This window comes from Apteryx rowi, unplaced genomic scaffold (assembly GCF_003343035.1).
Source record: "Apteryx rowi isolate R43461 unplaced genomic scaffold, aptRow1 scaffold_1243, whole genome shotgun sequence".
NCBI classification, from domain to species: domain Eukaryota; kingdom Metazoa; phylum Chordata; class Aves; order Apterygiformes; family Apterygidae; genus Apteryx; species Apteryx rowi.
This window is the reverse complement of record NW_020447468.1, coordinates 40,864-68,851: the sequence shown is the minus strand read 5'-3', so window position 1 is coordinate 68,851 and position 27,988 is coordinate 40,864. Positions and strand designations below refer to the sequence as shown.

General features: G+C 40.5%; 2 protein-coding genes across 3 annotated transcripts; one reads left to right on the top strand and one right to left on the bottom strand.

Moving 5' to 3' along the window:
* Nucleotides 1-293: 293 nt before the first annotated feature.
* On the top strand, nt 294-4,933 carry LOC112960932 (opsin-5-like). The gene is made up of 4 exons (XM_026055629.1): nt 294-371; nt 1,739-2,032; nt 3,458-3,789; nt 4,579-4,933. Exons 1-4 carry the CDS (start codon nt 299-301, stop codon nt 4,924-4,926), a joined length of 1,047 nt encoding a protein of 348 aa, XP_025911414.1. The 5' UTR covers nt 294-298; the 3' UTR covers nt 4,927-4,933.
* A 3,835-nt stretch (nt 4,934-8,768) lies between these two features.
* On the bottom strand, nt 8,769-27,925 carry MUT (methylmalonyl-CoA mutase). Of its 2 annotated transcripts, XM_026055619.1 has the most exons (13): nt 27,869-27,925; nt 26,902-27,314; nt 24,433-24,800; nt 23,498-23,655; nt 21,910-22,081; nt 20,255-20,503; nt 18,775-18,886; nt 17,448-17,563; nt 16,633-16,748; nt 13,169-13,300; nt 10,777-10,924; nt 10,485-10,652; nt 8,769-9,197 (listed from the first exon to the last, which is right to left on the bottom strand). In XM_026055619.1, the coding sequence occupies exons 2-13, from the start codon at nt 27,278-27,280 to the stop codon at nt 9,069-9,071; spliced, it is 2,247 nt and encodes a 748-aa protein (XP_025911404.1). In that variant the 5' UTR covers nt 27,281-27,314; nt 27,869-27,925; the 3' UTR covers nt 8,769-9,068. The 2 variants fall into 2 exon arrangements, with proteins under 2 accessions (XP_025911404.1, XP_025911405.1); XM_026055620.1 differs by lacking the exons at nt 8,769-9,197; nt 10,777-10,924; nt 27,869-27,925 and having other exon boundaries at nt 10,495-10,652; nt 26,902-27,596.
* Nucleotides 27,926-27,988: the final 63 nt, after the last annotated feature.

The following is a 27,988-nucleotide window of genomic DNA, read 5'->3' as shown; positions in this document are numbered from 1 at the left end:
GTGGGTGGAGAGCTGTTCTGCCAGGCGGGCAGGCAGGCAGGCGGGATCGCCCTGGCAGTGGCTGTGCCGAGCTTTCACTCTGTGCCTCCCCAGGGACGGAGCCTGTCTCTCCCTCCAGGCTTCCCCCATGCCACATGAGAAGGAGGGAGAGAGGAGAAAGCAGAAGGGTCCCTCTGCACCGCCAGCACCCGAGCGCCTGGCTCACATCTGCAGCAGGCAAACCAAGAGGAAGGGTCTCTGTGCCCCAACAGTCACTTCACCTTTGACTTAAGAGCTTCACCCACTTCCACGAGGGACAATGGAGGAGCAGTATATTTCCAAACTCCACCCAGTAGTGGATTACGGAGCCGGGGTCTTTCTTCTGATCATAGGTGAGTTCACAATCCGTCTGCTTGTTTAGGAAGCCTAGGAACGGACACACCGGAGCAGCCCTGTCCGTGCTGCTGTCCAGAGGAAGCTCGAGGGAGATGAGAGAAAATCTGCTCCTGCACAGGTCGCCTGCTTAGTGCCTCCTAGCTGGTTGGGAGCCAGGATTAATCTCCGCTCTCAGATTTGCAATCCTTCACTTTGGTGCCAAAGAYTTGCCAGCAGCACAAGTTCATCTCTGTGGCATCATGAGTATTCAGAATAAGTTGCCTACCTCTTCTCCCAGCATCTCAGCCATGTGCATGAGACGAGGCAGCCTGTCTCATGAGACTGATCGGGGACAGCAACTTTGGTCTGACTGTTGTGTTGTCTGGCGTGGGAGGGAAGGTTTTTTATGAAGAGCAGCTGTGCTTTGGGAGGATAACCTGGTATAAGGTAGCAAAGGGTTTCCAAATCACATTTCTTTTTATCTAATGGCCTGTTTGCCCTGCCAAAGGTAGATGAAATGCAAGTGGGGATGGGTACCACACAGTCTGCTCCAGCATGGCTTTTAGCTAACATTTTCTTCCGTGTCTGTTTGTTGCATGTGCCCAGGTAATCTGTTTATCATAGCTGTAGATTTGGAGAGGAGCTGAAATGGTTTAGGCATGCAGTCCAACTGAATTTTAATAAGATGTGAATACCTCCCTCCCTTCAGCTCATTTGAAAACCCTGGCTGAAGTGTATTTAAGGAAGAAAAGCATATATATATTTTGTGCTTTCTTAGAGAGGGAAATACATTTCCTGGGAGAGGATCTGTGAGAAAGACAAAGCAATGGTGAATCAGGAGACATTTTGGTCACTGCGGGGTTTTGGGCAGCAATGCTGGCTTTAGGATTTCACGTCTCACCACTGTTCCTGAACACTTTCCCCTGCGCTCTCTGCCCTGCAATACGCTGTCCCCTCAGTTGTGCTGGCAGCAGAGAGCGTAACTCAGGGTGAGGAAACTCAGAATGTGCAAAGCAATGCAGGGGTTTCCTTTTAATCCAAGTCAGGATGCCATCTGCTTTCTCACCTACAAGTAGATATGCAGGAGCAGCTCAGGTAAAGGGATGGGGCAGCAACAAGGGGCCGGAAGCTGCTGCACCTTTTGCTGGTATTGCTGCTGAAGTTCCCGTGCCATCGTGCTACTGCCTCACACCTCTCCTAAAGGACTTCTAGGCACCTAAGCTTTAGGCTTAGCTTCCAGTAGTCAATCAAGAGCTCTCTGTTAGTCAGCCAGGCTTGCTATATGGTATGTGGGAAGGGGGTTTTATATCCTTTGTATAGTCAAGCACTTCACAGGTGTGCTAGCCACATGATATTATTGTCTGTCCTGATTCTTCTCTTTTAGCCATCCTGACTATCCTTGGAAATTCAGTGGTTCTTGCTACAGCTGTGAGACGCTCTTCCCTCCTGAAGTCACCAGAGCTGCTCACAGTAAACCTGGCAGTAGCAGATATTGGAATGGCAATCAGCATGTACCCACTGGCCATTGCATCTGCCTGGAACCACGCTTGGCTGGGAGGARATGCATCCTGCATATATTATGCCCTGATGGGTTTCCTTTTCGGTGTCTGCAGCATGATGACACTGTGTGCGATGGCCGTGATTCGATTCCTTATTACCAGTTCATCCAAATCTAACAGTAAGTAATGAATTACGTCTCTGGTACCCTAGTAAAGGTGCATTTGGGCTGTTATGCTCAGAGAGGCACTTTGCTGAGTATGGCACACAGTACCAGTTCAATAGCTTTAGGAATCAATATTAAACCTCTAATGTTCCTAGAAGGAGCTGATTAAATTCCTTATTCAGCAAAACACTCTGGCTCCTCACTCTCTGCTAATATCAAGCAAAACTGCCTGAAGTTGGAGAGCCTGGTGTTTTGCTGGATCTTCCTATTCATCTGCAAGCAGACGTACTGAAACTTAAGAGGAAGGAGAATGCTCTCCTGGTGTTCCTGGACTGGGAGTGTTAAGCATTTTTGTGTCAGCTTGATCTTGCAAAGCTGCTTCACTGTGCAAACTTTAGATAGGCACTTAGGGCTGCACTCAGGTCTCACCTGATCCATGGACACTTTCTGCTGAGTTCTCAAGAAGACTTATGCCTGCATACCCTGTGGGACTTAGGGTGGGTAAAGGCACTGTTCTGGACCTCAGAAACTGTCAGTTCAGGTCTCTCTGCCTCATAGGCATTTATACTGGCCTGCTGGGATGTACCAAGAAGCATCCAGAGTCCTTCCCCCTGATTATCCATAGTGGAGACCAATTAGGAGCATGATACAGCTCTATATACCTGGAATTTCCATGGAAATTAAGGCCTGATAAGGGCTGAAAGTTGATGCACGTCCAAGTTGTACTCCAATATGGAGCTGGGTTATAGCTGAAATGTCCACCGACACTCAAGAAATGTTGATTGCTTCCCAGTCAGGTATTACAAACAGTGCCATGGTATTATACACCTCTGTGCTATGGTATTATATACCTCTTTTCTGCCTTTTATTAACTGACAGTAGTATTAGAGATGTGAACGTCTCTCATTGGCATATGGATGCACAAGTTTCTTAAGGATGGGGAGAAGTGAGTCCACACCCCATCCTTTACACACCAGTACTGACTGATGAAGCAGGAAAGTTTCCAGTCATTTGAGCTGGTACTTGTCCATCTAGAGCATGGGTCCATCCAGTCCTCAGTGTGTGTACAAACATTAGCACAATGGTGCTGCAGCAGTAGAAGGAATAATATGACATAGTTATGAAGACAGTGCTCATTAATGAGGCATATCCAGCCCTTTAAGACCATGCAACACCTGAAACCTTGGCAGTATTCAGCGTACTGCTACATTTTGGTGGGTGTTGAGCTGCTGGAAGAGGGCATCAGGGATGGTGCAAATGCAATGTCTATAAACTGATCCTTGGTCCTTGACTGGCAGCTATTGATCCAAGGGTTAGGGAATTGCAGCAGAAGTCCAGCCATATTTGCTGCCACCATCCTCCTGTTGGARAAGAGGTTATGCCTCAGATTGTGTGGTTGAGGTGAGATTCATATAGACTTGCTCTTCCTCTTTCTTGCAGGTAACAAAATCACCAAGACCACTGTTTGCATCTTRATTACTTTCATCTGGCTCTACTCCTTGCTCTGGGCCATTCTGCCCTTGATAGGCTGGGGCTACTATGGCCCTGAGCCATTTGGGATCTCTTGTACAATAGCCTGGAGCAAATTCCACAACTCCTCCAATGGCTTTTCATTCATCCTGAGCATGTTCCTCCTGTGCACAGTCCTGCCCGCACTGACCATTGTYGCCTGCTATTTGGGAATCGCCTGGAAGGTTCATAAAGCGTATCAAGAGATCCAGAATATCGACAGGATCCCTAATGCAGCTAAACTGGAGAAGAAGCTGACTTTGGTGAGTTATCCCAGTGACCAGAAGAGTCTGCAGTAATCAAGAGCTCACAGAGAACTGGCTCTGCTCATGCACAGCCCATGGCGACCTTCATTGCTTTTGTCTAGAATCGACCAAAGGTGGGGACATGGCTCCAGTCTCATCCAGACTCTGCGCCCCTCAGAGTAGCAAAGGGTTCCTGGTAACCTTGTTACTTCAGTAGCTTGATTACAATAGATAATATATCCTAGATACCATGCAGACTACTAAACATTCTTTAGACAGTTGCACCCATGATTTGCATATATGGATTTCCAGTTATGCTGGAATAGCTGCTGAATCCATTCGCAATGTAGTTGGAGTACAGGCTTTGTCCTGTCATCCTAAGTATTTTTAATTGACTAAGTAGCTATTCTGAGTGAGAACTAGACAGAAGTTCTCTATAGAAACAGGCCTTTTTATATAAAATTATTTTTTTAAAATAAACACTTCAGTTGCTCATTTCCTGTGTAAAACCAAAATTGTCCCAAGCTTTCTAGAGGCCAAACTATTGATAAGCTGTACTTTCTGGTAGGACCGTGTCTCCCATGACATATTGCAGCTAGAGCCAGGGAAGAAGATGAAAATGATAGTTCCCTCATAGGAATCCTTCTGTGTAGATTTGCTAGAGGGGAATAAGAGAATATAAGCACTGTCTGGTGTTACCTATGCTTATGTCACAACATAGCAAACATACTGTTTCGGGTATTTCATYTATTTCAGGTGTGGTTTCATCCACATACCATGTGCCTAAGTATCATGTCTCCCTTTCAGATGGCTGTGCTCATCTCAGTTGGGTTCCTAAGCTCCTGGACACCRTATGCAGCAACCAGCTTCTGGTCCATATTTAACTCCAGCAATTCCCTACAGCCCATCGTTACACTGCTGCCCTGTCTGTTTGCCAAATCTTCAACAGCATATAATCCTTTCATTTACTACATCTTCAGCAAAACTTTCCGTCGTGAAATTAAACAATTGCAGTGTTGCTGTGGCTGGCAAGTTCATTTCTTTGGCGCTGACAACTCTGCTGAAAACCCTGTGTCAATGATGTGGAGTGGGAGAGACAATGTACGTCTCTCTGCAGCTGATAAGGTGGAAAACCAGGGAGCTTCAACTCACTGAAATGCAGTCAAGGTTTCAGAACACAGGTCAAATTCTGGACTCGCTCGTGAGTCTGAATGAGTAGGAATGCAGCATRTTGGGTTGTCACCGCATATTTTATGTCAAATACTCAAATTTAAGTATATATTTAAGTATATTTTCAGTATATATTTTTAAATAATGCCTGATTATTGTTTTTAAGCTATACAACAGAAAAAAAAWTTTTTTTTYCCAAGAATTTCCACTTTAGAAAAAGTAGATAGATTTACATCCTAAATAAAACCATTATTAGCTYTGGTCCCATTTATTTTCAGGGAAACAACTACAACTAAAAGAAGATGTATTATTTTTGTATTTTCYTTCTTATGCTTTTTATGATGTAATCTATCTGCAAACTCTTGGCTCTGTCAGTAAAACACCTGTCAGAGAAAACAGTAAGTTGAACACAAAGTGCTACCAAATAAATATGGCTGAGAATGTAGCTTTCCCAACAATTTGGGCAGAAAACCATATGGGTAGCAATAATATTCACTGCCAGGAAAACATGATGAAGTAGCTAGTATCAAAATGTCTTAAAGAGAAAGAAAATAATTGTAGCAGTTCTTGATTTCACTGTTTGCTCAGCTGAACACATCTATCTTTGCTAAAGGTGCAGTGAAGATGGAAGAGTTAAATCAAAGACAGATTTGGCACAGATTTTTGACAAGAATCTAAAACAATGGAGAATGGACTTAGAGTTCTTAAAAGCTTCTACCACACTCAAACCTTAATAATTACTTTTACTGCCATAAACTACAGCTGAGGCCAAGAACAGGATTAAGATAGAGTTAAGCACTGCTATGGAATGCAACACGCTGGGAAGGGAGTTGTTATGGTAAATGTCAATTATTAATATTTTTTTGAATTTTAAAAAATAATCTGATATGAAAATGAAGCTGTTTTTTAATAATCATCTCTCCCACCTCAGAGTTTTTGTTTTGACTTTCTCAGTTGCTTGATGTTTAAAATAAACAGCAATATATATATTCCTACCTGGTAATTGCAGATTTGTGAAGGGGACAATGACATGCATGTTAAAAATGTAACATGAGATTCCTCTGTGAAAAAATAGAGAGCAAAACAGCTACACATGCACCTGCAAATGCTTTTAAAGGGGGTATACAAAACATGAAAAATATGTCACTCCATAATACATACAAAATCTGTGTAAAATCAAAAGATCTGTATATTGCTAATGTTTAAGATAATGTTTTAATGGCCTGATTTATTACCTATGTACTTCATTTTTAAAAATCTAAGTCCAGATGTTTGTGTAAGAAATAGGTCTCAAATCTCTTTTTCCTTGTTTAGACTCAATGCGGATCAAATTAGAATTTCCCCAGCAGAGACTGCACATTTCACATGTTTTTATAATACATAGAGAAAAACAATTCAGAAAGCAAGGCTCCCCTTGGACCAGAGAACTAGGTCAGGGGATTAGTCAGTTTTTGTTAAGTCTCATCAAGTTGATTTATGGTCAAATTATCATTCAGAATTCATGGTATTTCCTACCCAGCCCTGGACTGTGTTGTCGACTAAGTGATGTTCAAGAGGGCCTTGCTGCTCATCACTGCAAAGAAATGAACTACAATTCCCTTACAGGGTTTTGCTCTCTGTAAGATCAAATTACTATGTTCTGGAGGTTACCCTACAACTGAAAGTCAAGAGGAAAGTTTGTTTTGCAATTAGGGCACTGGCCTGGGATTTGATACTGCACTCAAAATTCTTGCTTTATCACAGCTTCTTTCATGAAAGATAATGCATTGCAGCAAGGCAATTCCCATCTGTAAATTAGACGCCTTTCTCCAGGCCTTTGTCCTGTCTGCATTCTTTGCATGTTTTCAACATATGAATTGCCTTACACATWCAGAAAGATCTACTGCTTTGGAACTTAATACGGCAAATGACTGTCCATCAAATAGTAACCTGCTGCCACCCTGCCCATTCTTAGTGAAAAGATCTGAGTGCCTAGTCACATATCCTGTCATATATCAAAACATTCATATTTAATGAAAATATTTCAGTATAGTTGCAGATTACATACGTGCTTTTGCAAATTCTCATTACAACAAACAAGAGCGCAGACTTAAARCTGCCAGGTTAATGAAGATTGTGTGCGGTGCCTGAGATTTTATTTGGTAACCATGTAACTGTTATGCATGAGGACTCACAACCTGACATTAACTTGTCAGCAGCACTACATTCATAGTTATGCTTCTCCAGCAGCAAAGAATATATGGAAAAGCACAATCTATCTTAGCTTGCCATAGCATAAGGAATCACTGCTTAGGCAGTGAACTGATGGCTAGCTTAAAGGAATGTCTGTTCACTTAAATACTTTTTTTTCCCTTAAAGGACCTAATACAAACACTGCATGTGAAAGCCCCAGTGAGAAAACTATCTTTTTTTTTTTTTTTTTTAACTTGACCCACCGTTTTTTTTTCCAACATTGATATGACAATACAGAATCAAGGTACTTTAGTCAGTCCTAATCTAGTTCCTTAAAGGGCCCTCCTTTAAACATTAAAGGCCTGGAGCGATTCCAATTGAAGTTGGTGGGAACTTTTTATTGAACTCAAAGGAAACAAGATGCAGATTTTAAAGATCATTAGAGTTGGGGGGGGGGGGAAAGGGGAAGCAAGCCCATGTAGATCATATACATCACCAAAAAGCACAGAAGCCATAAACAGGAAGAAACAGATGAAACTAATGTCATAATAAAGTTCAGAGGTCACCAGCACCTTGACTACATYTTTTTCCAGTTGGCTGGCAAGAGGGCTTGGTTTTGTGCAAAGACAGAAGGTAGTATTTTTATTGCTGATGCTTTCTGTATATCCTGGTTTGAACCATAGCAGTATTTCCTGAAGGGAATCAGATGCTTATAAATAATCAAGACAAAACCCCATGGCATTTTAAAGGCAAAGATTTGGTCAGGGATCAATACTGTTAACCTTAATTAGAAAGACAGCGAGAAGCAAGTCAATTAACCTGTTTATTTCTGAGCAATGTGAGAGCATGAGCACATATGCTCCACTAAAGAAGATTATTTTAAGCAAAGATCTCATAAGTTGCAATCCTTGGAGTAAGGGCAAGATGCTATTGATTGGATCTGCAAATTCCAGCCAATTGCAGAAAATCTCACTTTACATAAAGTACAATGGTGTTGAATCTCTTAGAAGTGCGCTACAGCCTCTTTCACAGTAGCTATATAAGCGCTACCACACGGAGGCTTTAGTGTCATTTTATGAGCTGATGCAGTGAGCAATAAGGCAAAATGAAGTGAAGTTGGATAGGGCCAGAATGGCAGGGACTGGCCCCCAGCAGACCCTCACACCCTTGCTTGCACTGTAAGGATCCCACAGAGGATGTCCTACTCTTACCATTTAACATGTATAAATCCAATTCCTTCTGGAAAGGAGACAAAAATGGTGAGAAATCACTGACTCCAAGAGTCCAACTGCTAAATAGACAGGAGTAGCAAGAGCAATACTGGACATAAATACAGAACTAAGTAAGGGAGACGGAAGGAAACGAATACCATTTAAGGAAGAGTGACGCATTGGGGAAGGGCAGCAATGCAGACAGGCCAGAACTGGACAGGATACAGGATTGGTATCTTATTAAACAAATCATGAACTTTGAAAAATTATGGCATATCTACTTGGACCTTTCTAAAGCGAGTTGAGTCAGATTAACATCAAAGTGTTGTAGGATTCAATCTCTGCTGAACTTTAGTGATTTTGCCTGAAGACTTCTACGTCTAAAATACCTGCCAAATACCTGATTCCAAAATTTCAAAAGAAGTAATCCATATGTAAAAGGGATCAATGGAATAACCAAACAGCTGGAACAGATGTTTTATTTAGCAGTATATGTGAAAAAAAAAAAAAAAACACCAAACCCACTTACTGAATTGCCTTCAYAGTTCTAGAGATAAAATTTTCATGTGGATACATACATAAATAACCTTCGCATAGAACAAGCCAGAGAATTTATAACTTTCTTAGAAAGCACAAAACACCAGGCCACAGGGCAGTGGAACCAAAGGTATGTGGCTGGCCAACCCTTGCTGATGATTATAAGTAATTATTATAAGACTGATTGCGTTGTGTGAAATTTCAGCATTACATAGATTGCTGCCTCTTATCCAGGCACTTCTCAATATCATCCAGCACTTGGACAGCCGCTTTCGGAATACGAGTCCCTGGACCAAATACACTGGTAACGCCAGCTTCATAGAGGAAGTCATAATCCTGTTCAGAAGAAATTTAAGATCTATAGTTAATACTGCAACAGAAAATTGACTATTACAGTAGGTGCGTGCTCTATACTACATGCTGGGCCTGAGAAAGCATATGCATCAACTCCCAGAAAGGGCAAGACAGCATCAAGGGAAATGGCAAGAACAACAATTAGGAGGAAAAAAGAAATACTAAAACACACCCACAGAAAAGGTTTTACCTGTTTAACATCAGATTAATGTCAGATCCTTGAAGATATTCAAAAAAACAACTGGATGTGACCCTGAATTAACCAAACTAACTTTGATCTACCTTTCAAAAATGCTGCTTTGAGTGAGTGCTTGGACCAGATGACTGTCAGTGGTCCCTTTCAAACCTAAATTACTCCGATTTTATGATTGTTCTGAAATTTCAAAAAAGACTTGGGAAGCAGCTATGTAGTCTCACTTATATATAGGATATATTATACCTGTTTCAACCATGGGCTGTTAGCATCTCATGGAGAGACACTGGACAGAGCATGGTTTGGTTCTCCAAAAAACACTAGTAGAGCTCTGCTTGTTCATTTTAAAAGTCTGTCTTTCCTGAACACTTATCTGATTGGTTGGAGAAGGAAGAAGTCTGGGAAAAGGGAATAACAGGAGATTTATATAAAAAAATCAAATTGAATCTCTCTAGACAGAAGAAAACCCTAAAGGTGAAGCAGCCACGCACTTTGTGGATGAGCTAAGGAAAATTTCAGGACAAATGAGACTGAAAGGCAAATTGGCAAACTGTTRAACAGTTTATAAAAAATAGTTAAGGAGAGGGAGTGAGAGGCAACCCTAAGCCCATTAGGGAACATGAGGAGGGACTAAACAGAGAATGAGATGTGTAGCCTATAGGTGTTGGGACCTGCCATGTGTCTTAGTTCATAGCCAYGCCTCTTCGGAACTATTACTGGTAGTCATGAAGTCTCTCAAGACAGGAGCTGGCCTTTATCAGTAATATGCAAAGTACTGGTAATCAGAAACAACAGAACATAAAGAACATCTCCCTGAGGCTAGTCTTTACACACAACTTAATATTCCATCCAACAAACACTGTAAGTTAAACCAGGAMAGGGTGTACGAAAAACCACATCAATGAGACCTGACAGCACTCTGTGACCATCCTGCAGATCTGTACTGACCCTGGTGATCATACGCAGCAGCATACAGCAGTGTAACTCAACTCTGACATATAGGAAATAGCTAAAAACAGCAGAGACTGAAATAAAACAGTCTCCTGGTCTTGACGGAAATGGATATTGACCCGTACCTGAGGTGGAATGACACCTCCGCATATGACAAGAATGTCTGGGCGGCCAAGGGCATTGAGTTCTTTGATGAGTTCAGGCACAAGCGTTTTATGACCTGCTGCGAGTGTGCTCACACCCACACAGTGCACGTCTGCATCAACTGCCTGCTGGGCCACTTCTCGAGGTGTCTATAYGGAAAAAGGATTACATTACAGATCACAGTTAGTCTCAATCGGGCTGCTGATCAAGCATCACAGGGAAAATCACTGCATTCAGAATACACTGGAACAGACACTGCTAATTCAGTCATACCTGGAAGAGGGGACCTATGTCCACGTCAAAGCCAATGTCTGCAAAACCTGTAGCAATAACTTTAGCTCCTCTGTCATGGCCATCTTGGCCCATCTTTGCGACAAGTACACGAGGCCTGCGCCCTTCATGATCCATGAACTTGTTAACTCTGATTGGAAACATATGTTGTAACACTGTAAGTCACTGTGATTCATTAAAAGCATTTCCACAAATAAAAAAAAAGCACTGTCTGCAACCATAGCATAATTTTTCTACATTAAATCAAAGGGTCTTCCAGGTCATGGTTGGTCTGTGTAGTCTGCATACTATTTTAACATTCATGTTAAATGGTTACTAACAGATTTCTTCTATTTACTATCATGAACAATAACTTTTTTTTTAAATAAGAAAAACCCTCCACTACTTTTCTGCTTTGCAACAGCCAAAACATTGCATTCTTTGAGGCTTTAATGAGCTGAATTCCAAGTAACTAAAGCACAATTCTCAGATTTTAAGAATAATTAGGACCCAGGATTTCAAAAGTACTTACATGGCACATGGAATACAGAGACGGGTCCTAGGCCTCATGCTGTGCATTTACACATYATCATTCAACTAGGCACAAGTCTGTGCAGAAAAGGATGACCTATATCCCCCATTCCATGCACTCATTCCAGTGCCTCYCTTTTTTCTAGGTTAGTGGCAGTCCAGATTTATGCTGGATTAAAGCAACCTTATAACCACAGCCTCAGAGATCAATCTTTCATCTTACRTCTCATTATCCAAGTACTGCCAGTCTCTATCTTGGAGTGGGACACTAAGATTACTCTCAGAAATACTACTAAAAGTGGGTTTTTAATATTATACTGTTCTGCGCATTCTATTAATGACAGATTGTATGGATTTGGAGCAGCTTGAAACCATCTGCTGACACGGCTGGGGTAGTCACTGTATGAATCCAGTGTTCGGGAAAAGAGTGACTCGAGATAAAGCATTTATCAGCAAAGGTTTGAACAACCCCAGAAGGTGATGCCAGGACAGGAAAAAGCTTCATGCAAGTGTCGGGGGGGAAGACTTGGCCAGTTTGAAAAGGAATATGTCAAAAGAGGTGGGGAAACCAGACTGACAAAGCTTCTGCTTGAAGATCTAAAGAAGCTGGGCCTGCAGAACAGAAGGGCTGTTAAGGATATAAATGAAGTAGGTATCTGACTTGATATGTGATTTCTTAAAATCCTTTTCTCTGTATTGCTTTGTATTCCCATATTCTTATTTTCTTATTCCTCTGCACTTAGGTTCTCTCCCAAAGAGAAGAGCTCTAGGTGCTCCAAGCCTGCCAGGCTAAGACTACCTGAGTGACTGCAATTCAGGCCTTGAGTTAAGAGTGGGGCAACTCTGAAATTCCACTTTTCAAGGGCTGTGCAAAGATAGTATGTAGCAAAGCCAGTTTTATTACCATATTTACTAAATGGTACATATGACCCTAGACATAACGCACGTGTGTGAAAAAGGGAGGTACATCTTGTTTCTCAAGGAATGGCTCGGTTTCATGTAAAGGCATGATTATAAATACTTATCTTGGCATTTAAAATAAAAAATCCCCATGAACAACTGCTTTCAAGTCAGGCTAAACATCACCATTGTGAAGCCATCAGGACATTCCTTTTCAGAGATCCTGTAACTCTTTAATGTGCAAGTCCCAGCGTAGTGGGGGATCAATTCATATTACATTATCACCTACTAGAGCAATTTGCCTCCTCACCCATGAGGACAGCAGCAAAGGCAGAAGCTGACAAAAGACACAAAGAGATACTGTTTTCGCACATACTCCCATCCTCTGATGTTTTCTCTCTAGTGATACGACTAAATAACACCCATAAACTGGAAGTTGTATGTGGATATCCAGACAGATTTTAGCCTTAGAATGTTAGGAACATTAAGAGTGAAGCTACAGGGACAACTTATGGACTGACCAAAACCAGATTTTGCAAATATGAATTGCTGGAAATATTTGTAGAGATTATTATTACATAGTCTTCAAAAGAAGCAATGCTGTTTATGGGGATTTCAGGCAATGTTTCGCAAATTCTTAATCTTAAGGCTGACTGGTCTATTTGAACAAAAGCCTCAAACCATAAAACCACCTCAGTGGATTTTGTTTACAAGCAAATAAAGGTTTGAGTAAGTACTGACTGTCCTCTTATTGCACTTAATTCTTCTCATTCTGCTTACCTGCTTACAGGCATAAGAATGCGTGTGCCGGTGTTTGTTTTGTTCTTCAATCATTTTTGGGATTAATTTATGCTATTTTGTACCCATGTCTTGGGGAATGCTTTTCTAGCGAGTAGTGAGTATCACAAATGTCGAATGGATTGAATGTAATGCTGTGTTCAGCTTCTTTAGAAGTTATTCTCACCTGTTGATGGCATAAAGAATTTCATCACTCTCTCCAAACTCCTGGCGATAAGCTCCGCTCACCATTCGGTCACTGGCTTTATGCTCCCCAAACACCTTCTTCATTGCATCTGTTATTTCTCCAACAGTGCACCTAAGATACAGAAGCAAAACATTAATGCTGTTAGGAGGGTTACATAAAGACAGAATACAGAAATCACTGGAAGTGGCCCAATTATTTGCCTTGCTCCAGGAGCAAATTCAATTACACATGGTTCTCCTTGGTCCTACAACTCTGAGCATCTGACTCACTCTAGTGTCATCCACTAATAGAACATGTAAGAGTATTAACAAAAAGAAAATAAGAAAATAAAAAACTCACACATTTTTCTGATGTGAGAAGTGATTTTACAAAAGATAAGGCAACTGAGACTGTTGCACAGCAAAATATTTCAGCAAGCTGAATCAAGTTCTCTTAATTGGGAATTTTTTAATGCTCAGCTTGCAAGATCTTGTACTTGGACTGATAGTACCATCAGACTAAAATTCAAAATATAAAAGTCAGGAGGAAAAAAAAAAGAAAGAATATACAAAAAAGTAGTGTGGAGCCTAAACTGTTTACTGTAATTTGTTTGCCTTTCCTTTGCTGTTTATATTTTAGTATTTAGTAAAGATGGGAAATTCAGTTATACGCCACTTTCAAGCTTTGTTTGCTGCTGGAGACACTGCATGCAAGAAATAATACACCTTTTACTGATGTAGTACAATTGCCAGAAGCACACTGGGTTGGGCTGTCCTCAGCTTTGTACAAATGCAAGAAATAACAGTGTCTGCCCCAAAGCATTTAAAAATCTTGAGCTTAATGGATTCTATCTTCCTGTGAAAAATCTATTATGCAGACCTGTACCAAAAAGATGATGTTATGCTCAAACTACAGTTCAGCCCACAACCCGAAGACTGAGGAAGAACAATCTGATTAGAAAGAAAAAGCAACTCATCTGTGGAGAAAGAGCAGTTTAGCTAGTAACTCCATTACAGCAAGCTTCTTACTTCTGATATGAAATTAATTGAGAGTCAGTACTGCGTAATGACTGTGAAGGTACGCTGCTAAGCTCCTGATGATATTTTTCTTCAATATATTCAGTAAAAATTATATGTGAATGGGAAGAGACTAAGGAATTCACACATAAATACATACATACAAAGAAATGAATACAACTTGTTACAAACTGTCAAAGTTAAATGAAGAAAAATACTACCCTTATAACACAGTTTGAAAGTATGCTTACAAATACAGAGATAAAACTCCATCCATCTGGCCACTGCTAGATACATTTCATGCCATGGAATTTGCACTTTTTCTTGCCATATTACATTTAGCTATAAGCTACTCTTAGCCAAAAATTAAATTAACTATCCTCTAAGCTTTTAATATGAAATGCTCAGAGGACACAGGATATTATCGCTTTATGTCATATTTGCACAAGTTACAACTTCTTGTCCACATGCTTTTGGAAGGAGGTGGCCAAATGAATTGTACTCAGCTCCTCTTCTGCTGTTTCCAGTTCCAGTAGTTATTGTCTGATTCTAACCGTACATAATCCACCAAGCATACTATATAACTGAAGATGGACTTCTGCTGTATTAACTGAATCCTTCAATAAATTTCAGAGAGATACTTAACTTCCTGTGACTCCCTTGCTATTTTGCTTTTTCTTTCTCAGCTCATCTGTTGCATACTCAGCAAACTTAATCATTCACCATTAAAAGAGGCAGCACTGTGTAATCATGTGATAGAGCCTGTACTGTGAGGACATTGGCTGGGCAGAGAAAGAAGCAGCACTGAATACATTACACTTCAGGCCTTTCTTTTCCATTACTGATAGCTGGCACAGCAGAAAGGGCAAGTTTGGAGGGGGAAGGAAAAATGCAGTACTGCAGATGAGGGAGATGAGAGCATCCATCTCATAGCACTACCTAATTCCACCCACCTTCTTATAATGTGGCTTCTCATTAAAAATAAGGCACATAAGAGAAGCAGTACTGCTCCCATTCCCTAATAGCTTTGGCCTGCCTCCCTACTTGGGTTGCAACAGTAGCAGGACTTTTCTACTTGTGTTGGTCAGCACTGAAATCTCCGCATTAGTCCATGGAGACCTTTTCCATAGATCAAGACTGAAATTCTGTGCTACTCCTTTTATTTCAATTGTATTAAATTATTTACCTTCATTCTGAAAACCCATCCTTTTCCATTCAGTTGGAGACAGCCACTGGTCTCTAACATGGTAGTAGCACTGGCCTCCATCCACCACTTGTTAAGGATGAAAGCACTTTCACTTGAAAATCTTTTTCCATGTTACCCTTTACAGAAGAGCTCCCTGTAGACATTCACAGAGCTCACAAAACTCCTTCAAATGCTCTTTATCAGATGTAATGATGATTTCCTGCTGTGGTCATACCATAGGGGACACAGGCTACACAGTTCTGGGGGCAGATGCAGGATTTTTGTTTTGTATTTGCACCTTACTTACAAAAAGGAGTTGCAGTCCATTAATACTTTTACAAATAATAAAAACAAGGTCATTAAGTAGAGAAACCAGGAGACATGAATCCCTGCTAAGTCCAGCATTACCCTCTAATGACCTCTACAGTTCAAAGACAAGTGTTGACATGCTGCTGAGAGTCCTTACAAGCTCTCTTGGAAGCAAATGTATTGAACATGTGGCTGTTAGTTTGTTCATGTGTTGAACAAAATGGAATGAAGGATTTTGAGAAATCACAGTAAAAAAATAAGACAGCACCTCAATAAGGAGTAGGTTTGGTTTGCTCATTTCTGGGCCACTGAATTAAAGAACAGACAGATGTGAGACATTCCAGAGATCAACTGTTAGTTTGCAATGGGATTGAAAACAGTTTTAAAAAACAACTTAGATGAAAAGAGTAAATGTTCCACAGCACTCTAAAGGATGCCTCACTATCCTTTTACATCTTTTACATCTTTGCCTGACTAAGCAAGCTTATTTCTCCTTCAACCAAAAAATGTTTTCACACCAATTTGTGGTGCAAGGAAGGATGAAACAACAGACCATGATGAGACTGTGTACATCCCTTTTCACATCTTTTTAAGCTCTCTAACCTACAAAACAGCAGGGTGGAAAATCAGAGAAATCTAGTTATGTTCTGAAACCGATAAGAGCTTGAGCTGTAAACAACAGAATGTGTGTGAATATCATCATGTTAGATGACATACTTAGTATCAATATTGTTCTTGAAGAGATATTAAAACACAGCTTTAAGAGATGGCAAACTACAGTAGTCTATCCTACAATCTCAAACTACAGCCACGTTTTACCTCCACCTCTGAATAAAAACCCAAAACATCTCGAGATATCAAACTTGCTGACAGCATTCCCCAAACAGTTGAAAGATGAAAATGAACAATCAATTTTTAATAGCAGTTGGATATTTCTATCCCCCCTGCAATACCTTGCACGTGCCGCTTCCACTGCAAGCGCCAATAAGTTGCCTTCCCCAGTAGCAGCGCACTGTGTTAGAGCAGCAAGACATTGCTGGGCTGCTGCTTGATCTCTATTAGCCTTCACCTTAAGTGGAGAGTAAAAATATTMAATTAAAACAAACAACAAGGTGAATTGGGAAGTCCAGTGTGTTCCGCTAAGACTTTCTGGCTTCAGATATTTATGTCAGAGGTATGGAATAATGCAATTATTATCACCATACACCTTGTCTTTCAAAAAGGCTAAAATCAGAAAGGCATCTCAAGCCTTAAAGCATGTGTACAAGTCCATTAAGCAACTCTAAAACAATTTTCTCCTTTTTTTTTTTTTACTAATTGTAAAAMTGAATCTTGACTGCTGATTGTAAAGAACATTCCTTAATAGCATCTGACAGGCTGCACCAAATAGTCTGAGTGTTGAAGTAATGTTACACACTTTTAGAGCAAAACATTGCATAGTTATTTTCTATCTTATTTTCAGAAAATACAAAGCTCTTGATTTGAAAGATCAGACATATATTTATGAGACTATTTAAATGCTCTGATGATTAAAACCAAATGAACATAATGAAAACTTTTTTGTTTGGATTTTAACACTTTGTTTCTTTGGGGTCTCCATCAGTCTCCACTGAAGTTGTTAAACGGAAATCCAGCTTATCCACTACGTTTTAGACTGGATCCTCCCAAATTTGAGGGTCAATTTTTTGGCAAGCCACCTTTCCTTAATATTTACTCAAGTGCTATCTGAAAGTACAAGAACTTTTATTTTTGAGAAGGTAATTCCCACCTTATTAATCTTCTCAATCTGCTTGCTACGGACTGAAGTATTATCAATAGCCAGAACTTCAACTGTCTCCTCTTTTTCTAGCTGGTGCTTGTTTACTCCAACAATTACTTCAGAACCTAATTCCAACAGAAACACCAGAAACTAAGAATACAGTTGCAAGCTACTGTGAAAGGACACAATATYTTTTTGACAAGAAAATTTTGAGCTTTGCTTTAAAGATATTTTGACATTCCAAATACTTAAGTCCTTCCCGATAAAACAAATTTCAAGTCTGTATTTTTCACTATGATGAAAGATGGTTAGATGTAAGAACATTCAGTTCAGTGAATACTGACCCAGAAAACAAATTTGAAAAAGAATGCTATTTATCTTACAAACTAATTTAGTAAGAACACATTAGCTACTTTTCTCTTTTTAAATTTGCATAGCTGAATCTTACAGAAACAAGCAGAAGCACTGCTCTCTGGCACAGCTCTGGATTTACCCTTCTGATTTACCAGAAAAATAAGAAAGTGAAGTTCCTATCTAGAACTACTCCACATGAATAAAAATAAATTTATCATGTTGGAAAGTCATATTGTAGTTTTCAGCCAATATGGATTTAAAAAACATTTTCACCTGCAGTGCCTGGTATCATTATTACACTCTTCCAACCAATGTGAAGTAGTTAATCTTGGGAGAGAAAATACAGAACTTTATTTATTATTCTCTAATGGTCTTAACTCAAAAATGAAAGGAGATATATGAGCTTTTTCATTTGGAGCATAAGTTTGAAGTAGGCATTTAGTAATCCCTAGTTTCTGTTACTGGAACACAGACTACAAAAAGTGGAATATAAACACACACACATATATATGTATATCCCTGCACATATATAGATACTGTACATTATGTATACATATAAAGAGCTGCATCATCCTCTAATTTGAGATGACTGCAGTTTTCTGGTCTTCAGTAAAAATGAATACTTCTCAAGCAAAACTAGAAATTCGGCCATATATATTCAATATCGCCATCTGCTGGTGGTCACATTTTTAAATTCAGGAGACACAATTTAAAGACATTTTTTCTATAGCTTTGTCTAGTCTAGTTTTAAATATGCCAAGCAAGACTGTTTTCATTCATTTCTCTTGGCAGACTCCCATGCACTGGCACCTCTTCCAGAATCTTTCACCTATATTCGACTAAAATCTTTCTGTTTTATTACTCACAATCTGTTACTCCTAACCTAAGAAGTGAAAACAAATGAAAATGTGTGTGTAAAAAAGCCTTTATATAAAGATATTCTACTTGAATTTTTCCTTTCTTACACCTTCCTGCTTCGTACCAGAGTCAATCCTGGCTTGTCTCCGAGCTGCACACTCTTCAATCCGAAGTTTGGGGATTCCCTCAGCTACAGCTTTGGCCATTCCACCCATTTCTTCAATCTCCTCAATGAGCTGAGAAATGAAAAGGATGGAAAAAATATATAGTAACAAGATTCACAAATCTGGCTTTTCACTTTTGCTAATAAGAATTCAGACAGTAGTACTTATACCTAAATATACAGTCTTGTGCTCTAGAAAAATATTTCCTATACACCTGCATCTCAGACTAAAGGTTTTGGGTATAAATTAAGCAAGATCTCAAACAAAAGAATATTCTTATTAACAAAATGCCATGGATTCATTAACAGTGCACGGCATATTACTTAACCAGTAACAACCACAGTCTTCCCTCTATGAAGACTTAAAATCCAAGGCATTGATTCTGCAAACAGATGAATAGATATGGACCCTTGCCTGCCAACCAGCCTTTGTAGTTACGTGTATACTAGTAAACTGAACAAAGTCAGGGCAAATTCTCAGACCCTGAAGACAAGAGGAATGGCATGGTTCAACTCTCACACAACTACAGTCCTTTCCTCTCCGAAACAGGGTGACTGTATTCAAATTTCCTACTGAAAATGGCTGTCAGACCATGCCTAGGCACTGTCTAGAAGCATCTTAGTTGACATGGACCAAAACGATAGGGTGCTAACACAGCAGTGTGTGCAGTCCCAGGTTAGTGTTTAAGCCTATTTTAGTTAATTTACAGACTTTGGGACTTTGCACAAAAGCAGTAATTTGCTCAAAGGGAGAATTGCAGCGTTTTAGTTCCACAGCCCAATCTTGCGCGTAGGCAGATAATAATTATTTATTCGGGATTGCCCCAGACTACTCCTGTACAGTAGTGCTTGCACACAAGTAAGCTATAGTAGCTGAAAAACATTTTAAAAAAAAGATTTTTGATCCAACAGAAAAAAATATAAGTTCTACATAACTATATGTATGGTCAGACAATTGTCTGCCTACATGCTCATGCTCATGCAGCTATAAAAACTTGCATTTAAGAACTAGTTTTAAGGTCTTAAGTAGAATATCACAGATGTCATGCACCTAGTAGATTGGCTTGACTTCTTCTGTAGAATCTTTGCTTTTATGGACAAAACACAGAGATGCAAGAAAATCAGGAATCTCCAGAGCACATGGGAACTTAACAGATCTTGATTATTTGTTCCACATGGAGATATTTCCCTTCTGAATGTAATCTGCCAAAAGGTTGAAGTCCACACACACACACACACACACACACACACACTGTATTTTTATCAGGTTCATTTACAAAAAAATAACAGAAGCAGGAGTGTAAAAGAATTCCTTCATAATAACTCACCAATATATCAAATAGTCTCTAAAAAGACACTTCTGAAAACAAAACAAAACACAAAAACAAAACCTGATGCTCCTACACCAGATCATAAAAAAACAAAAAATATGCAAGCTGACCTTTAAAGCAGCTTCATAGACATCATTGGTGAGGGACTCCATGAGGTAAGATCCCCCCCAAGGATCCGCCACTTTAGGAATACCCGATTCCTCTTGTATTATGATCTGCGTATTCCGAGCAATGCGAGCACTCTTTACTGTAGGCAAACCCAAGGCTTCATCAAATGAATTTGTATGCAAAGACTGTGTACCTCCAAACACTGCAGCCATTGCTTCAATTGCAGTACGAATGACGTTGTTAAAGGGATCCTGGAAGGAAAAGGAAAACACTGAAGCATAAAGGTTCTGCCAAGTGCCTGAGGCATGTTAAGAACTTAATAAACTCAAATTGGAGAGGATGGAATGGTTAGTCTGGATAACTTCCATCCTGTAATTCCAAAAGTCCTGGAGTCATGAATAGCACATCTGGCGGTCAGGTTACTAGTCAAGATCCTCAAGATGTGTTTTGGAACGAAATGTGTTTAATATTTTCATTAATGACAGCATTACAAAGGTAGGAGTTACTGCTGAAACTTGACGGTGCTGTAAAATTGAAAGATACCAATGGGAGAACTGGGATATTAACCAAAATAAATGTATAATCTGGAGTACCAAGTAGAGAATGAGAGTCAATTTAACAGAATTGAACACTTTTAATCTGAGGACCCACAAACGCCACTGTTCCAGAAGTCAGTTAGTTTCACTGCATTCCTGTGATATAAATATTGCATTTGTTTAACAAATAAATAAATAAATAAATAAAACCAAGACACAGAAGTTAAATAACAATTGCTGCAAAGAGAAGAGAATCTAAAAATAACTCTTATCGCTTGACTTTGTTTGAGAAGCAGTCCTCAGAATAAGAACTGAAATCCAGTTCTGATGTCACTTGAGTAACTACATATGCGGTCCAACGCGTTATTTTCTTGTTGTGATGTGACGCAAAAGAAATAGCAGAAAGTGCCCCCAGTTTCAGAAAAGCAGCTGAACTGTAACCAGCACTGGTCTCTTCAGCAGTTAGAAATATCAGCGTGAATGACTTCCTTGACTACCAGAATGAATTTTCAATCTAGTGAGCTTGAGACAAGGGTGCCCCTACTGCTCCATTCAGCCACGTTCTCAAAGGGATAACTTATTTAATCAATCCAGGAGAGAGCTTCATCTGTCGTTCCTGAATTAACACAAGCATCTCTCTGCATTCATCTCTCCACTTAACAGGTTTGGATCCTATTTTCAATTCAGTATCCACTAGAGTGGGAGCACAGATGCTTAAGACAATAAGTTCAGTATGGAAATGAAACCAGACCATGAAAAGTTAGGCACTGAGACTCTGGATATCACCATACCTAAATTGTTTTGTGAATACGATCTAAAGCCCTTAACTTCAATGCTTTCACTTGAGCAATATAGGGTAGCCCAAAATATTGAAGTGTTTCCTAACCAGCAATTTGGGAAGCAACGCTGCTGGCATTTGACAACAGCTTTCCTCTTACGTGATCAAAAAGATGGACCCAATACTAGTGTGTGCATTTGCCAGAGTAAGACGCGTTGTCTCATTCAGAAAGCTGCATCTTTGCTAGTAAAAACAGCAACCCCTTTTAGATACATGCAACTTGAGGACATATTTAAATCATGTACATTATAAATCAGAAAGCAGTTGAAGTTCAATTTCTAACCTGCTCAGTGAGTGACCAGCCTGAAGTCTGACAATGAGCTCTCAGAAGAAGAGATTTGGGATCCTTGGGCTTAAACATTTTCTCTATTAGATGAGCCCACAGCCGCCTCCCAGCTCTTAGCTTAGCTATTTCCATATAGAAGTTCATGCCAATTCCCCAGAAGAAAGAAAGTCTGCAATGAGAATACACAAACAGGATAAAATATTGAACCATTCTAATAATTCTGTTTCAGTAATGGAAAAGTCATGTGGCAAGTTCCCTGGTAAATTTATTTTAAATATATAACTCTAACATAAGATGATGGGAATGTTCTCAGACACTGATGCCAGTTGTAATGGAATGGCACATATTTGCGCTAATAAACTGTCTCAGTCTCCAAACAGGATGACTGCAGGCAAACAGCAGTGGCAATGGCCCCAATAATTGTTAAAGTGTCTTCAGGGACTGTTTTTTGGGGGAGCCCTAGGTCAAGCAGTGCTCCAGCAGGTCACTAATATAGACAATCATATAGACAATAATGGGGAATGCTCCTAGACACAATTTACTACAGTAGGTATGGCTCATGAACTACTTGGAACAAGAAGATGTTACATTTTACAAACATGCATGCATTCTTCTCCTGAGGATTTTAATCAAAATCCAAATCAAACATCAGTTCCAAACTGGACAACGTACCAAGGAACAGACTGATTGATCTACTTTTTCCCCATTTATAATTTCTTTGATCTATAAATGTAAATATGCACAGTTAAAGCAAGTACAACTCCTTATAAAAAAATCTGCACACTTTTTAACAGTCAATTAGTTACCAAAACAGTCTGCTAAAGGCTCTTACAGATTCTCTCTCACCAGAAGGTCTAAAAATAAAGCTTTATCTTTTTCTATAAGTCTCATTTCAGTCTTGTCACAAATGTTGGAAAGAGAGTTTAATTCAGCTGCTTTGAATAGCCTGTTGCACAGTCAAGCTGTATGATCCACACTTTTTTTTGGACTCACTGTATAGTTAGGGAATTTGTAAATCAGAACAACCAGACCACTGAAACTGTGATTCCACTCAATTTGGCAGTCACTGTACAGAGAGAGAATATGCTGGCCAGAATGAACTGACTTTTCAGGAAATTTGTAATCGTAAATTCTGTTTCAACTGCCTGAGCTTTCCTTTGCTAAGGAGATTTTTTCCAAATATTTCAAAATAGTGTCAGTGAACAGAAGATCAATCATACTATAGCATAAAACAACTGCAAGAGCTCTTGATGGATTCTGCAATCTATACTAGATGTAATGTAAAGGCTTGGGGACCTTTCTGGACCAGAGACCAACTGTCCCAACAGACCTTGGCAATGCTTGGGCTTGTGAATGAGCTTTATTCAGTTTATTAGCATAGATGTAATCTAAGTGTCTGTTGAACCAGATATATTTTTGCACTGCTGAAATTGCATAACAACAACAACAACAAAAATTAACCTGCAAAATGAGCATTGCTAATGTTGCTTGTACAGGAATAATGAAGTACATTTGAGATTCAATTCCAGAGGTTTTATTCACTCTTCCAAAGTGAATTTTGTACTTGCAGATTTGTTTTGCTCACCTTGGTGCAAATTCATCAATGGTAAGGCCAGCTTTAAGTCCAGTTCTGCAGTACTCCAAGCCATCAGCTATAGTATAAGCTAATTCCAGAATGGCATCAGCTCCTGCCTCTTGCATATGGTATCCACTAATTGAAATTGAATTAAATTTTGGCATATACTACAAAAATAAAAGACAACAGTGTATGACAGCAGAAGGGGAAAAACATCAGACAATTGTACTATCAATGTTCGCAAATATTCCATTCTTTGTAGGCTGACAATACAACATATCTCCATTAAGTTGCGTTTGCAGGTGTGTATTTCAGCTGAATGAAGTCTCATTGTTCTTCTCTCCCAATACAGTAAAAATGCTTTTACCTTTTTGCGTTATTCATTGTGCTTATATTATCATTCACCATGATAAGCCTCTTTGGACTTGATTACAGGCTGTGTTCCACCTCTCCAATGGAATTGCAAATAAGAAAACATTTGGCACTATCGAACTTCCAGTCACAATATCAGGACTTCACTCCTTTCATTATCTCCTTCTCATGCTCCATTTCATAGCAGAAGTCTTTCAAGATTTCTTATCTCTTTGTTCCCACTTACAGCTGCACCATACTTCTTAACCATGTGGTTTCTTTTATTACTTTTTGTGCAAAAAATAGCATCCCTAATCCTTGTCTCCAAGCTTCCTTCCTTCCTTTCAGGCTCAGCCTCAGAGTCAAGGCTGCCTTACATTTGGCAGCCTAACTTAATAATCCTAAAATGCACACAGTAAGTGATTTGGGATCTTAACTTCTCCGCCCTCCTCTTCCCACAACCATTTCATTCTTCACTACAAGAAGTCTTCCTGTCTTCTGCCTTATTCTGCAAAGAGTTCTGCAAAGAGTTCTGCAAACTCATAGTTAACAAGATATAATAATAGAACTAAATACATTTAAACAATGAATACCTTTGAGGTGTACTGAAAGATGTCAGCAATAATCCGCATGGATGGTTCTGGGGGAAAAATGTATGTATTTCGGACCATGAACTCCTTCAATATGTCATTTTGGATCGTCCCCGTCAGTTTGGCTTGGGGCACTCCCTGCTCTTCTCCAGTTACGATGAATGTTGCCAACACTGGAATGACTGCCCCATTCATTGTCATAGAAACCGACATTTTCTCCAAAGGAATTCCATCAAAAAGGATTTTGGTGTCTTCCACTGTATCAATGGCAACTCCAGCCATTCCAACATCCCCTCGAACTCGTGGATTGTCTGAATCGTAACCACGATGGGTGGCTAGATCAAAAGCAACTGACAATCCCTGCTGGCCAGCTAGATGAAAAAAAAAGGGGGACGGGAAGAGAGAAAAAGAGAGAGAGAGATTGATTCCGAAGTGCTAAACAGGCTTGCTTTAAGAAATGGGCCTAATTTTATTTTACATCACCTAGGCTTGGATGATAAATCAATTTTTGACGTTCTCTCAGACTGTTCTCTCCCCAAACTTATCCAAGGTTTTCTAATCTATGCAGAATTTAAGCTTTAAATGAAAAAGCTTTTAACTGAGAAAAAATATTGTAGTCCTTCAACCTCAGCCACAGAATCAAAATGTGGCTTAACAAATTATTGAAGAGTAGTTCAGCCACAAGTTAAAAATGTGCATACATGGTCAGTATTGCGGCTCACATATGCTAATTGTACTTAGCTTAGCTGGTAACAAGTGTAGGTCACATTACCTCCTCTTTATCACAGATTAAACACATGCACACAGACTGATACCCTGGCTCTGCTCACAAATGTTGTTTCTTCCTAACGTGAAGTGCTACATTACTAAAATCCGCAGTAAGAGAAAGTTATTCATACAAAGCAGGGAACTGGGCAGTTAGAGCTCTGGCAGACTTGTTGCAGTGACCTAAAAGCAGTACCTGAAACTTCACTAAACACAGACGTTCACCAGTGTTGCTGTTCCTGAAGAACCTCTATCTGCTCCTTTTGCAAATCAGCTACTCAACATCAGCAGAACTCTTGTCGGATCCCAGATACTCTTTTTGGTCTAAAAAGCTAGGTGTTAGCTTTGAAGCACAGTGACAGCAGTTTAAATTTGTATCCAGTTCATTGCTCAGCCCATCGATAGGAACTTCAGTAATTCTGAGGCTGGATAACGAATTCTCTTCCAGCATTCCTCTAATTACAGAGCTATTTGTAATTAAATTATTTAAAATGCTTTACAAACAACTAGGCCAGATTCACAATCTATGCTAAATAATTCACTATCAATTCAACCATTAACACAAAAATAGGTCAAATGACAACATCACAGTGTCAACATTTGAATAAACATGAAAAATTCCTAGCAACAATCATTCTTGAATAACTGAGCAGTGCTGCCAACATATTCCAACGTTAGCTCTTTTGCTTGAGCAGAAAGTTTGAGCAGTAACACAGAGTATATTCACAAGTCTTTTTGTTGAAATGTTTGTTTGCAGATCTTTAATATTCTACATTTGTGATTTCTTAATTTACCGAGATTTTAATAAACAGATAGAATGAAAAAGACATACTTGCAAGAATACGACAGCAGCCAATACTAACCTGCTTCATCCTAGCTAACACTGGTAAGGAAACCAACCCCTCCCACCCCCCAAATATTGACATTTTGAGTAGGAAGGGCAGTAAAGTGGGACATAAAAGCTTCCAGAAGTATTATTCAGAATGCAAATTTCAGTGGTCTGCTGTTTTGACTGGTAAGGTTATAATTAGCCACTCTTCAAAAAGCTGCTAGTTGTAAAACAGCGCTGTTGTAAAACAAATGCTGCATTCTATCAAGATCAGACCACTTTTTAGTAGTGGTTTTGGGATTCATATCTGAATAGTAAATTATGATGATACGCTGGCTATTATCTAAAAGAACTGCTACAAAGCACAATGCTGTGCAGAAATACTAGGAAAACTGCTCTCAAATAAGGAAAATATCAAACTTAAGGAAGCTGGCTTTACTAGTATCCTACTCATATACATTTATATGAGTACATTTAAAACTTAACAATATGAGAGGGAAACCCAAAACGTCAGAATGCACTAATGCCAGAATTTTAACTAAGTGACAAAGTTCAGCAGATTTTTCCACTGCAAACCTCTCTCACGATCACAAAACTAAAGTGCTCCACAGTCTCCACTGGTTGGACCCTGGGATGCAGCCAAATTTTGTATCTGTCAGCGTCAAAGTAGAAGATCTAAAAATAGCAAATTACACATTCATTTTTCCATCTCAATGGCAAAATGAAACAAGGACAGTTACAGAAATGATCTAAAAAGTGCAACAGAGAAGAACCTAGCAGAAATCAGAACTCACAAGGCTGCATAATCACATTTGCGATGTAATTCTCCATGTGATTGCTTTGCCAGGCGATGTCCTCTACCAAACCAGCTGTCTTACCTTTAATGTTGTCCTTGTAGAACTTGTTGCTCTCCTCCACAGTGCTGAAGCCAGCATACTGGCGGATGGTCCATGGCCTGTATGTGTACATGGTTGGGTAGGGTCCTCTAGTGAAAGGTTGCACCCCCGGCAGCTCCTCAGGAAGGTTTTCTGTGTCCCTCTTGGAATACAAGGGCTTGATGTCGATGCCTTCTGGGGTGTGCCAAATTAACTCCTTCGGATTCTTGCCTTTCAGCTGCTTCTCAGCAAGGGCAGCCCACTCGGGGTGCAGAGGCTGCCTGTGCAGCGAACGCCATGCCAGGCGAGAGGCTGGAAGTTGTGCCAGGCACGTGCGGCGGTGGGGCCAGAGGCGCGAGAGGGCATCCTTGGCTCTCAGCATGTTTGCCCCAAGCAGGTTGCCAATAAGGGATAAGCTGAAGGAAATAAAATGCAGAACTCCATGTTTTGCACTGTTATATAAATCTAAGATGGGAAGAGCCAGTGTGAGAGGTTACTTGTCCCACCAGGCTCCTGACAGAGACAGGGGAGAAGCTCAGTAACTCGGGAAAGCTGAAAGCTCCCCTGCTGCTCCCCATCCCTGAGCTTTCTTCCAGGGTGCTGTGGCACCACGGCGAGAAGCTCCACACGAGCCCTTCAATACCATATATGCTACCTAAAATACATATACGAGACAGTGCGGGCAGAGGAGCAGCAGAGAGGCACCACCACCCCCCCGGCACCCCCTCACGGCAGCTCCGCACCGCCCCCGGGCCGCTCTCAGCCTCCGGGCCGGGCTCGCCCACGTACAGCGCCGAGCACCCCGGCTGCCACAGCCCCCCCTTCCCCAGCCCGCCCCCTCGGCGGCCTATAGGGGCAAGGGGGGCGGCCCCGGGGCTCGCTGCCCCTGCCCGCCCGAGCGAAGGGAGGTCGGGGCGTCCCGAGGCCCCAGCACGCGGCGCCGGGGCGGCCTCCCCCCGCTGCCCCCTACCTGCCGCCACCCCTCCGCCGGGCCCCAACGGCCGCCGGCGGCAGTGCGCAGTGCGCAGGCGCCCGCCCCGCCCCGCCCCGCCCCGCGCAGGGGGCCGGGCGCTGCAGTGCGCATGCGCCT